The following is a 17,032-nucleotide window of genomic DNA, read 5'->3' on the forward strand; positions in this document are numbered from 1 at the left end:
GTTATTTATAAACATTTATTTATTAGAGGATCAACCCCATGAGATGAAACATCTCGTTTTCATGGGGGTGCTCAGGACATACCTGTCAAGTATCCCGTTTTGGCCGGGAAAGTCACGTATTTTACCCTTCTTTCCCGCCGTCCTCCCGTATTAGTATTTTCCCGTAAATCTCCCGTATTTAATTTTTTTTATTATAACCTGCGTTATTAATAAAATAATAATAATAAAAACATTCCCAATCTGAGCTCTGTCACTAGTCTCGCGATAACTGCCACCTGTAAGTAGCCTTTCGTGAGGGGTGTGTGAGGTCAGGTGACATGAGTTATAACGCGGGAAAAACAACAACAACAAAAGAAAAAACCGAGACGGATGATGGATGCTACGATAGAGAGTGAAGGCACACCTGCCAAAGAACCAAAACCCATGTGTAAATACCAGGATAAATGGGACAGCGAATTTACTTTTTTAAAGAATGCAAAGTCTGCAACAAATTTGTACAACAACTCACTAAAAGAGTAAAAGAAAAGTTATGTGAAATAAAAAGAAAAACTGTAAAAGAAAAGCAATATGAAATGAAAAGAATGTGTGGAATGAAAATAAAATGTAAATGTAAAGACAAGCAATGTTATAATAACAGAAAATATGCAAATAAGCCTTTAAATAAATGCTCTTCATATATACCCTTTTGTGTTTTCATTTGGGCTATAACACCTGTCTTAAAATGTAAGGGATACTGGAGCTTTGTTGGGGTGGTGGGACTGCTTGCGGTGGGCGCCGTAAAATTTCCCTTATTTTCAAATTCAAAACTTGACAGGTATGGCTCAGGATCATGTCCAAATAACATAGAGCAGCAGAACAACAGAGTAGATACAATCAAATAAAACAAAACAAAAAAAAATCTAAATAATCATAATTAAATAGTAATACAAAAAATCAAATAAAATCTGCTCACTCACTCAAATACATTCACACACGCCATATGGACACGCACGCAGTACACGCACACACACACAAGCTCTCAGTATTCCCACCCATCACAGATTAAGTAAAGTAAGCCACAGTGGTTCCCAAAAAGAAGAAAAATCAGTCTATTTTAGATTGCTTCGGGGGTACCGCGGCGGAGTAACCCAGTACCTTTGTGATTCTTCATAGACATAAACAGAGAGAAGTAGTTCCGGCTACAATGTTCTTCCGCAAGATGCAAGCAGTTCTGTTTATTAACCGCTAGAGCGTCAAAAGTTCCCCACTGCAGCTTTAACATCACTATATATGTGTTTGGTTGGAGCAATATATAATTGTATCACCTGCATAAAGATGAATGTTGCATCCTGAACAGCAGAGCGGCAGATCATTGATAAAAATGGAAAATAACAAAGGCCCAAGCAAAGAACCCTGAGGTATGCCTTTATCTACACGTTTTGAGTGTCCCTTCCTTTATACAATGGAATGACTTTGGTACACTTCCATGCCAGAGGCACGTCACAAGTTAAAAATGACAGATTAAAGAGCTCAGCCAAAGGAGAGGATAAGACATGTGAAGAGAGTTTGATAAACTTACCCTCAATGCCGTCAGGGCCAGGTCCACTGCTAGAGGATAACTTGCTCAATTACTTGCACAAATTCTGTATAAAAGTAAAATTCCAGGCAGCTTCTGATAATCACATCAGGGCCGGCCCGAGGCATAAGCGAACTAAGCGGCTGCTTGGGGCCGCCTAACCACCAGGGGGCCCCCCAATCTTTTTTTTTATTATTATTTTTTTTTTTTACTTTATTTATTTATTTATTTTTACAATTAAATAGCATTTGTAGCATTTGAGGAGAAAGACTTGCAGTCATAAAACAATTGTAATGTGCTAATTTAGATGTCAGCTTCAATGTACACCTTATACATTTTTTATATATATTTAAATAAAATATAAATCATTTAGGTAAAAACGTTTTTTGTTTTATTATTGTTTATAATTTCCTGTTTTACAATTGTCATTGTTGAATCCTAGCTGTTTTTATGTTTGGTTTCATTATGTAAGTTTTTAACTATTTTTTGTAACATTATATTTTTTATTATATTAATGTTTGTCTATTTTGGTTTCATTTAAAAGATTGCACATTTAATGCACATTTGCAAATTATTTATTTCATGTTTTGTGACCGTTTGTATTCAGAAGTTTAAGAGTAAAGTATGTTATTTAAGTATTGATTTTTATTCATTTATTTGTATTATTTTGTATGACTGAATATATTTAGGAGAAAGATTCGTGAATTGAAATTTTCCAAATGCAATATATAATAGAATGGTCGCTAAAACAATCCGAGAGAACACCAGATTTTATTATTCTGTTGGGGTGTGTGACTAGTATCCAGTCAAGAAGAGATTTGCAACTTAGACTGATTCTTGTAGGCTCTTTAATAATTTGTGTAAAATTTGAAGCATTACACATGTTACGTTCCGTGAGAGTACAAGGATCAGTCCAAGTCCCCCAACAGCATAATTTCTGATGAGACACAAAGCGATGATACAGTGTCTAAGATGTTTCGAACAGACTCTAACTTGGGAGATGTTGGTGGGCGATATATATTGCCATTTATTAATTGTTTATTTGCATGAAGAATAACCTTAACAAAGATACCTTCAAAAAGCTCAGGTTTCACTTTAGGAGTAATTAATTGTGATTTCAAGTTTGAGAAAATGTAAGTGGCGACCCCACCTCCCCTGGATCCTCTGTCTGACCTGTATATGATGTAGTTGTCCATTTTAACATTGGAGTCCTCTGTATTTTAATTTAGCCAGGTTTCAGATATTGTTATTATATTGGGATTATTATAAACAAGCCATGACCTTAGCTGATCAATTTTAGGAACTAAACTGTTTAGATGAATTACATGAAGATTTTACGCATTGTTTACAGTTTAAAAAAAGAATATCAAGATAGAACCAACTGTCTGACATGTCTGAATTACAGTAATGGCAACATGCAAACACACCAGCGCGCGCACACACACACACACACACAAAAACATCTTGCAATGAAACAAAGCAAAAATATGAACAAATCAAATAACTGTCCTTTGCTCGCTCCCCTAAAAATAACACTACTAAGTTTAATCGATCATAATACTTTATTATGTTTTGCTAGGACAAAAATAGAGATCCAAAACGGATTTTACGAGTTAAATCTCAGTGTGATAGAACAACAAAACAGCGTGCCAATACCAACTAAAAATGTAATATAAAGAATCAGTCAGTGTCCATATGGCATGTGTGAATATATTTGAGTTAGTGTGCTGATTTTTTTTTTTTTTTGTATTACTATTTAATTATGATTATTTAGATTTTTTTTATTTGATTTGATTGTATCTACTCTGTTGTTCTGCTGTTCTATGTTGTTTGGACATGATCCTGAGGAGGACCCCCATGAAAACAAGATGTTTCATCTCATGGGGTTGATCCTCTAATAAATAAATGTTTATAAATAAATAAATAAACTGATTCGCGATCCCCAAACTGAGTCAAATGATTCGCGATCCCGCTCCGAACTCCCGAACTGAGTCAAATGATTCGCGATCCCGCTCCGAACTCCCGAACTGAGTCAAATGATTCGCGATCCCGCTCCGAACTCCCGAACTGAGTCAAATGATTCGCGATCCCGCTCCGAACTCCCGAACTGATTAAAATTATTTGCGATTCCCAAACTGACTCAAATGATTCGCGATCCCGCTCCGAACTCCCTAACTGATTCAAATGATTCGCGATCCCGCTCCGAACTCCCGAACTGATTAAAATTATTATGAATGAATATTAGCCTAAAGAACCTTTGTGCCAAAAGGGTTCTTTCTTGTCATTATAGAACCTTTTTAGCATCTTTGGAGTTGAGTAAAGAACCCTATGGTTCTATATAGAACCCTAATGAACCCTTTTTTCCAAGAGTGTGGACTTACAGTCTGGGATGCACTCGATAACGCCACACTGTGAGAAAAACACAGGACCTTCACAGTAACAACAACATCCAGACACAAGAACGTCTTCAGTGTGGAAAATCTAAAGCTGCTGGCGTCACACCTGCAGGAATTTCTCTCAGATTCACTCTCAAATATTACACATCATGCAAACATACACAGCACAAACATAGACAAATGTAAAGAAGTGAATTAATAGTGTACTGCAGTACAGTGAGTGAGATGTGTGTGTCTGTCCCTTCAGGTGACAATCATGTGTTGCTTCAGTGAGATTTACAATCAGTTATCACAGACTGTTCACAGATGTCATTTTACAAAAGTCATGTAAAAGTTTAGCCACAGACAAAATGGTCAGTTGCATGGTCACTATAGAGCAGAGATGTAAATAGGGGAGAGGGAAAAACAATGCAAGAATCAGGAGCATGTTCTACACAGAATGTCTTTTAAAGCTATTTGCTTTACATGAGCATTTGTAGTTACTTTAAGGTATTTTTTATATATTTTGTATTACTTTTTTCACAAATAGTTCAGAATTTCACAAATATGTAATTTTTTCAAAAAAATAAAAACATATTGTTGCAACATTTTACAACAATAAAGATTGTTTGGTTACTTTATTGATCATTGTAACAGTTTTCTTATCACATCAGGGATTTGTTTATAGTCAACATTAATATTCCACATTATCTGCTTGCAACTCATTGCAATGCATTTCACCAAAGAAAGTCTTAGGGGAGTCCAAATCATTAAATACATATACATTTTTTTTTCTAAGATGTATATACAAGTCAAACTTTTCCAAAGCAAGATTACATGACATTTCTTCAAATCATTGACTGCTTTTCCATGTACTTTTATCTCGGATAAAACCTATAAAGCTTGTATTTACAAAATTATATAGCAGGCTAAACATGCAATAAGCGCAATTTAGCCTACAAGCAAACACTCTGTCAGTCAGGTCACAGATCATATTAAGAGCCTTCTCCAGAACAGCTCTAACTCTCTGCGTGCATGCGATAAAACAGTAGCTAATTTCCTCATTACATTTTATACAATTGTCAGGGATATTAGGAAAAAAGCTATGCAGTTTAACTATAGTAATATAGTCCATTTACAGTATATTTGTATTATTTTGCACCCAGTATCAAGGTATCGAGCACATTTCAAAGGTTAAATGAGTCAGATGAAAGATGAACTCGCTGCTGTTTGATCAGTGAAGAGCCACTTCAAAGTCCAGCTGGAGAACGAGTCCACGAACTGACCGTCCACACGCACACAAACACAGAGATTGCAGAGCAGGTAAGCAGCTCATACTAGCATAAAAGGTTTCATAAGACTCTTGACACTGGTGTGATATTTCTGAGATCAAGCTACGGAAGTAACCAAATGCAAAACTTTACCATCATTTAAAATCACTGAGAAAAAAAAAAAATATATATATATACATGATATTGGGTGTCCTCATAACTGTCTATTGTGGTCACAGCTTTGGATTTACTTCACTTGTAAGTCATGTTGTATCAGTGTTGTTATTGTTATCAAAAACTAGTAATGTTGAATCAAAAAAGAAATAAATAAAACATAAAATAAATTCATACTAAAATGAAATAAAATTAATAAAAAAAGGTTGCCTTGCCAGCTTACGAAAAATAGTAGTAGATAAAGTACCTAATGTACTAAAGCTGAAATAAATAAAAAACTAAATGAAAAAAAAACTATAAAATAAAAAAACTACAATTTATTAAAAATACTTAAATTAAAATGATTATTTACAATATTAACATAAGAAAAAATATATATAAAAATACCATAACAGCATATGAATGCGCTATTATTAAAAGAACACTAAATCCCCTTACATTAAAGCCATATGAACTTTACCATGTGTGATCACATGTGAAATATGTGAAACATGTAGTTTTGGAATATTTCATGTTGTAAATGTGTGAAACCCATGGGGTCACTTTTCCACGTGACCATTTACTGTCCACATGTTCATGTTCATATGTGATTACATGGGTTTCACACATTTGCACTATGAGAATGTTACAAAACCACATTTAAGATGTGTTTCACATAGTTCATGTGATATTAACATGTGATTGCACATGTGAAGTTCAAGTGGTTTTCTGTAAGGGTTGGACAAAACTATAAGCTACTGTAAATTAATAGATATAAATGTGCACATGGCATATGAGCATTGCGTGCTAGATTTCTGAGAAATGTCTATGTTATATACTGTAAGTAAAATTGTCAATTGTTCAGTATTCCCAACTGTGCTTATTTCCATAGGATGTGGTTCGTTACAGGTTTAGTAATAGCCTCTCTCTTGAGCAGCCCTGCGTTGGCTGGGGTCAAAGACATCAGTTCACACTTGGAAGGAAATGAGAAGGAAAAGCTGGTGGATGCCCGTGGACTTTCTCCGTTTGGAGAGAACACAGACATGGAGTCCATTCCCCTGGACTTCCATCGGGAGAACACAGTCACAAATGACCTCCCTTTGGAGGGTCTAGAAGATGAAGACTATATCGACTTTGATAAGATCATGGCAGAGGGCGAGGATGACTACAGCGAAGGTGACCATATAGATGAGATCTCCACCCCTGCTCCTGACCTGGACCTCTTTGGGGAGCCCAGTGACCCCAAAATACGGCGCGCACGCCTGTTGCGGCTTTTCCATGGGCGAACTCGCCTAGAGCGCATCAATGTGGTCAATGCACGATTCGGGTGTCGGCTTTATCGGAAACTGCGCAATCGACTTAACCAGACGGACAACATTCTGTTCGCTCCTGTGGGGATCTCCATTGCGATGAGCATGATGGCTCTGGGAGTCGGCCCAACCTCTCAGGTACAAGTCTACCAAACCCTCGGATTTGGGGAATTCATCAACGCCAGCGCTCATTACGATAACTCGACCGTGCACAAGCTGTTCCGTAAACTCACGCACAGGCTCTTCCGGAGGAACTTCGGCTACACATTACGCTCCGTTAATGACCTTTACGTGAAACGTAACATCCACATACAAGAGGCTTTCCGCAGTGATGCGAAGACGTACTACTTTGCAGAGCCGCAGTCTGTGGACTTTGCCGACCCGGCCTTCCTTGTGAAAGCCAACCAGCGCATTCAGAAGATCACCAAAGGACTGATCAAGGAACCGCTGAAGAGCGTAGACCCAAACATGGCAGTGATGCTCCTGAACTATCTCTACTTCAAAGGTGAATCAATTCTAGCCCATTCAAATTCTCAAACTCTTTAGGACTAATGGTTTAACCCTTAATTTGAACAGTCTGTTCTCAATCCTAAAGCAAATAATCATGTACTGGGTGAAATGTTTTGTGTAATACCTATTGAGTTCAATATGCAATGCAAGCCTGACTCAAGGGGTGTCAAACTCGGTCCTGGAGGACCTCTGTCCTGCAGAGTTTAGCTGATTAGCTGAAGACCTTGATTAGCTGGTTCATCGTGTGTTTAATTGTAGTTGGAGATAAACTCTACAGGACACTGGCCCTCCAGGAATAGGATTGGACACCCCGGCCTGACAAAATAGGCCAGCCTTTTTAATAGGTCAACAAGCAAGACTATATTGTCACATTTAGACTCCCACTCTTGCCTGGAAGTTTTTCATGATCCTGAAGATTTAAGGTGTGTTTAACGCTAAGTTGCGCTGCACAGACAGATCGATATATGACATCCAATAGCGTGAGAAAAGACGGCTCCTTAAGTACGGATTGCAGTTATATCCATGTGCACTGTTTGGGTTGATTTTAAAACATGCATTCTGATTATTTGTGGGTGGGTGTCACTTCTGGGATGCTTCTGAAATTGAGATCAACTTTAACGTCGCTGAATCTGCTGTTAAAATGAACCATCCATTCATCATCATATCATCATGCAAAACTAAGAATTGTAATGTGATGATCAGGTGCGGTTTTCTAAATCAGAGAAGAATATAGGTGTGGGTGGGTGGCAGGTGGATCATTTATTTGAATGTGCAAATACACCGGGCTGTAATTTTTCCAAGTACTGTGTGTTTGCTTAGCTCAGCTGTGCAGGACTGTAGCCCCCCAAGAGCAGGACTACTCCCACTGCAAACCTTCTGATTACTTCATGCATCTCACAAATAACACCAAAATGTGATGTTTTCACTGGTGCAACAAATGCAGGTACATGGGAGCAGAAGTTCCCAAAGGAACTGACACACTACCGGCAATTCCGTGTCAGTGAGAAAAAGCAGGTGCGTGTTCCCATGATGCAGAACAAAGGAAGCTACCTGGCGGCCGTTGACCACGAGCTCGACTGCGACGTACTGCAGCTGCCCTACACCGGAAACATCAGCATGATCATCGCCGTCCCACAGAAACTCTCTGGAATGAGATCCCTGGAGCAAGAGATCTCCCCGACTCTGATTAGCAAGTGGATTAACAACATGACCAACAGGTAAAACACCAGCTGCAGGCTTGAGACCAAGTTGCAAATAGAGTTTAATGTTAGGGTTTGATAAGAATGCTCATTCAGTAATGCATCCTACTTGGTTAAATCATTGTTTCTTTGTCTTTTCGGCTTTGCGTCTCTGTTAGGACTCGTGAGGTGGTTTTCCCTCGGTTTAAGTTAGAGCAGAACTACGACTTAATTGAGCACCTGAAGGAAATGGGGCTGACGGACCCATTCACTGAAAAGGGTGACTTCTCTCGAATGACCTCTGAGAAGGTCATCATCAACTGGGTAAGAGAACAACTGATATGTGCCAAACACACTGATGTGTGATCTCTTACAAGACATACTCTTTAACCTTTCATTGCACCATCATAACCTTCTTTTCCTGTAACCCTTCTCCTCTTCTCTCTCAGTTTAAGCATCAGGGCACCATTACAGTGAATGAAGAAGGTACCGAGGCCGCAGCAATGACACACATCGGATTCATGCCTTTATCAACACAGACGCGTTTCATCGTGGACCGCCCCTTCCTCTTCCTCATCTACGAGCATCGCACGGGCTGCGTTGTGTTCATGGGACGTGTGGTAGACCCTTCGCAGAGTTAATCAGAAGCACATACACTACACAGCGGTGCGATGTCTGATGCATCACGGTATAACAATGAAACTAAAGCGTTAGCGGATGAGAACGATGGTTGTTTTGTCATGAATGATGTAAGTTTTGTAAAGAAATGCTTGTGAAATTTAGAAACGCTGATAAACAGATGTGTACTTTTGAGACAGAACATGTTGTTAAATAAATGAATCAGAGGACTGGTTTATTGAATTAATCTGTTCAAAGGGTGAATAAAAACAACGCTCGAGTACACCCACAACATGGCAGAACATTTTGCAAGACAAGTAAATATTTGTCAGAGAAGTTAAAGTCTAACTAAAGGCCCTCAATAATTACAATTTCTGCTCAGACTTATGAATAATGAAGCATCCAACAAGAGCAGAAAGAGCTCTTGCATTTACATTATTTAAAAAAAAAAAAAGTTTCTACAAAAAAGGAGCAAGATTTATCTAATTTATGTACACCAAATCTTTGATCAGCTACTCTCATCAAATGTACTCTTTGATCTCCAAAAGCATGTTAGCCCTGAGAGAACTCATAAATCATTTAAAAGGAATGCACAGGAAAACATGTTTCCTTTCCATTGACATTTGCATATTATATCAGACATAAAACGGGCCTAGATTAAAATATTGATATTTTAATTTGTGTTGCAATGCGATCAACAACTCAGTGATCACCTTTTTCAAAGTTAATTTACTAAATATTAATGTATTATATTGTATAATATTATTAGTAATATTAATGTATCATTATATTATATTATACAAAATCATTACATTTTAATAGTGAAATCATAAGTTATGCTTATAACACCTCCCCTTAAATAAAATGCATATAAAAAGAATGAAAAAGGACTCGGATGTTTAACAAAAATTATTAGTAAATTATGCTCATATACAAGGGTCATTTACAACAATTAAAGAAAGGTGATTAATATTGACAACATTTTATAATATTCATTTATAATATAATTGTATACTATTATAACGTAATATGAGTTATAATTTTATAATTGCCATATTATTCTATTAAATATAATAAAATAAAATCTATTTAAATATTTTGTTAATTAAAACATATATTGAAAGTCAAAATAAGACATAATAAGTCAAAATCATAATTTGTGCCTGCAGCTCCTCCACTTAAAATAAAATGCATGTACAAGAATTAAATGTTGCTCGGCTGTCTAAAGGCATACATACAGAAACCTAAAAAGATGCAATTGAAAAAATCTAACTAATGAAATAGCCTGTTTAATTTACATTTTAATTTATTCTGTAGCTCAGAGAGAGGCTGGAAAATGGTCATTCAATTACCAAATTATGGCTGTTTTTAGTGCAGAAAACTGACATATTTTATGACTTGACACACAACAACAACAACAATAGCATAAAATAAAACTGATTTAAAATGTTAAAATGCCTGACACTTCCTGCTATCAAGAAATGTTATTAAGCATTTCTAATACAGTAAAATTAATGCATAAAAATGCATCAGGTAAAGTCTGCATGCTCACACACACACACACACACACACCTCTTTGTAGTCTCCGGTGGCTGAATACACCACATTACTGGGTTTCACACTGATCTGCTGGAACAGAAACAAAAATATATAACAAAAACAACAATTATACACAATTTTTCAATTTGATATTGTAAATGTATTTTGAGTAAAAATGTTTCCTAACATCATTTGAAGCATACTGTTTACAGTCAATGGAATATTATTCTTAATATCATTTCACTTTATTTGCTCTGTTTTATTTTGTGAAACCTTACTACGTATATGGACTAACCTTTTATGAAAGCCATAAGCCAGTGAAGCCGTGGTTTACAGTGAATTTATAACCACTGATGGGATTTAACTGTTATAAATTCACTGTAAACCACGGCTTCACGAGGATTAATGCTTCAGACTCTTCTTCATGAGCGCTTGAGTGTGTGAATAAAAACTAGTGTAGAGCGCCATCTGCTGTTAAAATCACTTTCAACAGCAGCACTTTCTAGAAGGCAGTCAGCAAGTAACTCTAAGCCAGATCATGTGACACATTTATTAATGACATGAATGACAATAACAGGATTGGACGGGATCTTATTATATTTATGTTACATTATAAATGTCTTTACTGTCACTTTTGATCAATTTAATGCAGCTTTAATTAATTAAAATATTAATGTCTTTAAAAATGTCATTAAATCTTACTGACACCAATTTTTAAACAATACGAACTTTCTCGCATATCCAGTGATGTATTTGAGAAAAATTCGCTGTTACTCTTACACTTCCTCCCAGCATTAACTTAACAGCATAATAAAAATACAAATTTATATAACATTAAAAAATTATATTTACCAGTAGTCATACTTTTTATGCATATCAATATATTTTTTATAAAAATTAAATGTATCCTCATTGTTGTTGCTGTTATTATTTAACAATATTAATAATGATTATTATATTAGAAGTGGTAATATATAAGTATTATTTACATTTGTCTAGTATTTATTTAATACTTATACATAAATATGTATGATGTTTATTAATGAAAGAAAGGTTAATAACAACAGCAGCATAATAATAACAATAATAATACTAAAACTACCACTACTGCTACTAATAACAATATGAAATGTATTATTATTATTATTATTAATATTATGTTACAAAATGAATAATAATCGCTAGTAGTAGTAGAAATAATATAGTACGTATTATTATTAGTACTAGTAGTAAAAGTAATAAAAGAAGTAGTTCTATATTATTGTCATATAAATTATTATAATAACAAAATAATAGAAAATTAAAAATTAACAAATAGGTTAATAAATGATTTTGGAATCAACTAGCAAAAAATTATTGTAAGTTAAAGAAGTGTATACTGTAGCTCTAGCTATCTTTATTTTCATATCGTCAAAACAAATCGTCGTAAACAATAACATCAACAAAAACCGATCAGTAGGCGTGTCAGAGGAGGAGTCTGTCTGACGTCACGATGACACCACCGGAAGTGGTCATCGTCAGCTGTTAGCAGGAGAAACACATCAGCCTCCAGCGATCAAAGGTACACTTTTATCGATAAAATGTTCAGTATATCGCGTTTTAATCAAACAGACAGAGATTAAATGTTATTGAAGATGATGTTACTTTTAATTATATACTGTTTTAGGTACAATACTGTAGCGGAGATAGATAAACACGAGTTAGTTCAGTTTAAATCTAGGCTAACGTAAGTTAAAGAATGAGTAGAATTATGTAACGTTTACATATTTAATACGCTTTCTCTATATCTGTATATACTCTATATCTGTCTATAAGTGTTTTCCGATGATTGTTTGTCAGCCACAATGGTTTGTACAAGACATTTATCCAGATCTACTAAAAGCGCCTCTGAATGTTTTATTGTTATGTAACGTTAATCCTTTTAGATCGTCGCTTTTTTATATATACTCCAGAACACTATTAATAATAATAATTAGTAGTAGTGTATTACGTAGTTTAATAATTATTTCGAATTTTAGTAGTATTTGTGTAACGTTCCTGTACATATATATAATTTAATTTGTTAAAGAACTCTTAATAACAGCATAATATTAGTAATAATAATATTAATTAATATTAGCAGACGTAATATAAAGTATGTAGTATATTTTGTATAAAAATGTCTTATTTATATCAATAATTCAATATTACTATGTTAATTTATATTAATAATTAATAATAATATATATTAATATTATTATAATAAATAACAGATCATATACATAATACTTAATAATAATGTATTTTATATATTTTTTACATATTAATATTTAGAAATATTATTAATAAGAAAAGGAAGAATAATTAATATGCATGCAAATATAAAATTAATAAATATTCCGTATAAGATGATGTGTCTGTGTTTACGGTCACCTGACTCTAGCACAGGATGTCTGCCTTCCCCAAATCCCACAATCCCTTCGCCGATGATGATGACGATGAAGAGGTCTCGAAGCCTCGGCGAGGCTTTAACTTTGACGACGATCCGGAGGAGAGTTCTCTGAGTCCGGCGGAGAGACGGCAGAGACAGCTGCAGCAGGAAGTGATGCGTACAGCGCAGTCGGCCGTGGACAGCAGCCACCGCTCGCTCGGACTCATCTACGAATCAGAGAAAGTCGGAGCCGAGACGGCGGAGGTGAGAGGAAGCACTTCAGAGTATTTCGTCTCTCGCTGCTGCTTGGTCTAAACGTCTGTGTTGTCCTCCTCAGGAGCTGATTCGTCAGGGTGAGGCTTTGAAACGGACAGACAGGATGATTGACAACATGGAGCAGGACATGAGGACGAGCCAGAGGCACATCAACACTATTAAGAGTGTGTGGGGCGGCATGGTCAACTACTTCAAAGGCAAACCTGAACCTCCCAAACCTGCTCAAAGGGAGCAGCCCGTGTGCTACGAGGCCAACAGCAGGTCCGATCAAACACAGACGTTTACATGCACTGAAACACGGTTTAACAGAACATTGCTCCTGTACTGTAATGAATTCTTGCTAAAAAAAAAATTTTTTTCAACTTATGCATTCATAAACCGGGTGTATTTAAAACTCAAAGAAAATGTAAGGGATCCATCATATTAGCAACACTTCAAAGGGTTAAAAACATCCAACAAACCTAGATTACTTTTTAATCCAAATTCATTTGAATAATAAAAAAAGAGCTCTACTCTTAAGCACTAAAATAACTTTCATGTACCCTCTGATCTATATACTGCAAAAAAAGTGACGGTCTTTATCTGAATTTGTATGTCAGATATATTCAGATGTCTAAAGATTTTTAAATCAAGTTACATTAAGAGCTGAGAAACAGCCTTATTTAAGATATTAAGTAATATTTATTAAACGTATTAACACAAGAACAAATATCAGGCAGTGGGTGAGAAAAATCGACTTTATTCAAGAGGAAATCAAGTTTTCATTCCCCACAGATATTTGCTCTTGTTTTCAGGATAAACTGACTTTATTTTGTTCAGTTTCTCAGAAATCATCCTTTTGTATCTCCAGAATCTTGATTTAAGCATTTTAGATATTTGCACTGGAAAATAAGAATAAATACTGAGGAAGAACATCATGTTTTGCATTGCGTGCAACATTTACAACCATGACTTTATGAATTTAATCCACAATTTGTGGAACTGTAAATCAAGGATTTTAAGACCTGGAAAAACTTGATGTATATATATATGATAAAATTGCATACTAAACTCAAACATTCAAGCAAAAGCCTTTAGATTTAATGTGAAATGAAAACGAAGCTGTGACATAAAGTTCATTCATTGGGCAAAACATTTTCAAAAATTAATACGGCAAAAAAAACGTATCATTGTAAACATTAGACGAGATCCAAGACTGTAGATCTGCATTCACACATTTGTTGACTTTCTACTCGGGTTCAAATGTCAAATCTGAAAATACAACATTTCTGAACATTGTAAAACAACTAAACTGATTTTGTGAATGTCTGATGATGTTAGGTTACAGAACGCGCTTGTGGAGAGCAAACAGCAGGAAGACAAATATCAAGCCAGCCATCCCAACCTCAGGAAACTGGACACAGCTGGTGAACACAGACACATGAGAGCTTATGCATACTTATATACACTCTTTATTACTTATACACACACGTACAGGATGTTTATCCGTGTTCCTTTGAGAGTCAGTGAGAGAAACTAAGAATCATTCATTTCAACTAATCTGCATAATGATTCGCTGATTCACTGCACTTGAAAAACCTGCATTAAAAACAACTTTTACCAATTGAATTTTTTTTTTGAAAGTGTAATCTATTAAATGCGATTAACAAATCATCTGACAGCATTAAATATGAAGTGTGTGTATAACATAATATGTGACTCTGGAGCACAAAAGCAGTCTTGAGTCTCTGGGGTATATTTGTAGCAATAGAAGAAAAAACATTGTAAGGGTCAAAAATATACATTTTTCTTTAATGCCAAAATCCTTAGGATATTAAGTTAAGATCATGTTCCATGATTAAACTTAATTTTTGATTAGTAATATGCATTGCTAAGAACTTCATTTGAACAACTTTAAAGATGATTTTCTCAATATTTAGCTTTTTCTTTTTGTTGTTGCATCCTCAGATTTGATATTTTTTAAAATAGATGCATCTCAGACAAATATTGTCCGATCCTAATAAACTATACATTAACGGAAAGCTTATTTATTCATTAAATCTCAATTTCAAAACAATGTACCCGTGTGACTGGTTTTGTGCTCCAGGGTCACATGCTTGCTTTAAATGCCACTAATGTTTTTACTCAGAAAGGGATGATATCTATTAAAAAAAAAGAATAATTTTAATTTTTTGTTTAAACAAATACTGGAACAATAATTTTTATATATTGATTTGAGTTATGGTTTTTCATTTCTACTGTATGTTAATACTAAACACGTGCCATAAAATCAGTCTGGCATGGCAATAAAAACAAACAAATAATGTGTCATTTTATTAATTTGTTGGGCGTTTTGATTTGTTTTATGTTTAATCGTCTCAGCAGGAGACTATTAACTAAAACTATTTTCTGTTAATTACACAGATAAGTTATTAAAATTGATACAAATTTCAGGAAACCACCGTAAAGACACTGAACCACTGAAATACGGAAATGTTTCGATGAATCGCATGACTGTGGCACTGAATCACTAGTTCGAAACAAATGATTCTCTAAGGTTTCGAAGCTTCTCAGACTATCACTAATGTTGGTTTGGACAGGATTCGGAGCGTCTGCTTCGCTGGATAACGGCCCGTCCGATCAGAACGGGTATCCCAAGAACAAACACCTGCGGGCCGCCCATCATCAGCTGGACAGTAACCTCGGTGAGAAACACAAACTGTTCTCTCTCATAGCATGATGTGATCACAGCGGATCTGAACGTGTGTTTGTGTCCCGCAGACGAGATGTCGTTGGGTCTGGGGCGTCTGAAGAACCTGGGTCTGGGGCTGCAGGCCGAGATCGATGACCAGGACGTTTCTCTGGACTCTTTGCTCAATAAGGTAGACACGATGGACGGCAAGATCGGCTCCACCAACCGGCAGCTCAAAAACCTCAAATAGAGACTCCAATATCATGATGTCATTTCCTGGAGGTGTGGCCGAGGTGATCCAGAAACACCTGCTTGGAAACATTTCTGGTGTTTGTTATGCATATGAGAAAAGATTAGGAGAGACACGGAGTGGTTTATTGAGAAGTTAAGCCTTCAGTTAATCGTCTATGTGAATCTCTTGATTGTGCATAAGCTTAGAGATGAAAATGTTCCCTGTTAGAGACTTCAGCCATTTCAGTCCATGCTTTCCGAATCACTAATACCTTGCACTCCTTAACTGAACACAACTGTAATATGAACTAGTTTAGAAATGATATTCCCATGCCTTCATCAAACACTCGATGTTTTCTATGTTTAAAGCACATTAATGGAGTATTGTGTATACAGCTTATAAGAAACATGTTGAGCTGCCTTAAAGTTCATTGATTTCAGATGTCGACTGATTCCTTGCATTTCACTACAGTCTACAGATGAGTCACTATTGTGAATGCAACCCACAAAATATCCACTTAACTAAGGACGAATTTATTTTATTTTTCTTTTGTGCTTTGGGTGGCTTTGTATGAAATACCAGACTGGAAATCTGTGAATGTTTCACTATTGTTTCTGCATCTGTAAATCAAATGTTGTACTCCTATTAAAGCTGACTTATGTGAACAAATAAAATGTTTGAATTTGTTTTCATTTAGACCGTTTCACATTCAAAATAACAATAGAAAACATAAGTAGCTTGTACCCTGTTTTTGTATATGTAGCTTACCCTGTGTTTATTAGAGTACTTTGTACATTAATTTTAGCCGAGTGGTATTTCAAAGTAAGTTGTAATGTAAGGATTTTTGAATCATTTAATTGAGATCCGAACGTCTGAGTGGTTTCGTTTATTTATTTATTTTTTCATTAAACTATACAAACATTAAGACGGTACA

General features: G+C 35.5%; 2 protein-coding genes across 3 annotated transcripts; both read left to right on the forward strand.

Annotated features, from left to right (window-relative positions):
- The first annotated feature begins 5,096 nt into the window (after nucleotides 1–5,096).
- LOC127964251 (heparin cofactor 2) lies at nucleotides 5,097–9,200 on the forward strand. Its single transcript, XM_052564393.1, has 5 exons — nucleotides 5,097–5,253; nucleotides 6,247–7,169; nucleotides 8,118–8,391; nucleotides 8,532–8,676; nucleotides 8,802–9,200. The coding sequence occupies exons 2-5, from the start codon at nucleotides 6,248–6,250 to the stop codon at nucleotides 8,991–8,993; spliced, it is 1,533 nt and encodes a 510-aa protein (XP_052420353.1). The 5' UTR covers nucleotides 5,097–5,253; nucleotide 6,247; the 3' UTR covers nucleotides 8,994–9,200.
- Nucleotides 9,201–11,974: 2,774 nt separating this feature from the next.
- LOC127964043 (synaptosomal-associated protein 29) lies at nucleotides 11,975–16,772 on the forward strand. Of its 2 annotated transcripts, none has more exons than XM_052564183.1 (6): nucleotides 11,975–12,070; nucleotides 12,932–13,183; nucleotides 13,257–13,456; nucleotides 14,516–14,601; nucleotides 15,775–15,879; nucleotides 15,956–16,772. In XM_052564183.1, the coding sequence occupies exons 2-6, from the start codon at nucleotides 12,938–12,940 to the stop codon at nucleotides 16,114–16,116; spliced, it is 798 nt and encodes a 265-aa protein (XP_052420143.1). In that variant the 5' UTR covers nucleotides 11,975–12,070; nucleotides 12,932–12,937; the 3' UTR covers nucleotides 16,117–16,772. The 2 variants fall into 2 exon arrangements, with proteins under 2 accessions (XP_052420143.1, XP_052420144.1); XM_052564184.1 differs by having other exon boundaries at nucleotides 12,016–12,070; nucleotides 12,937–13,183.
- The last annotated feature ends 260 nt before the right edge of the window (nucleotides 16,773–17,032 follow it).

This window comes from Carassius gibelio, chromosome B8 (assembly GCF_023724105.1).
Source record: "Carassius gibelio isolate Cgi1373 ecotype wild population from Czech Republic chromosome B8, carGib1.2-hapl.c, whole genome shotgun sequence".
Classification (NCBI taxonomy): domain Eukaryota; kingdom Metazoa; phylum Chordata; class Actinopteri; order Cypriniformes; family Cyprinidae; genus Carassius; species Carassius gibelio.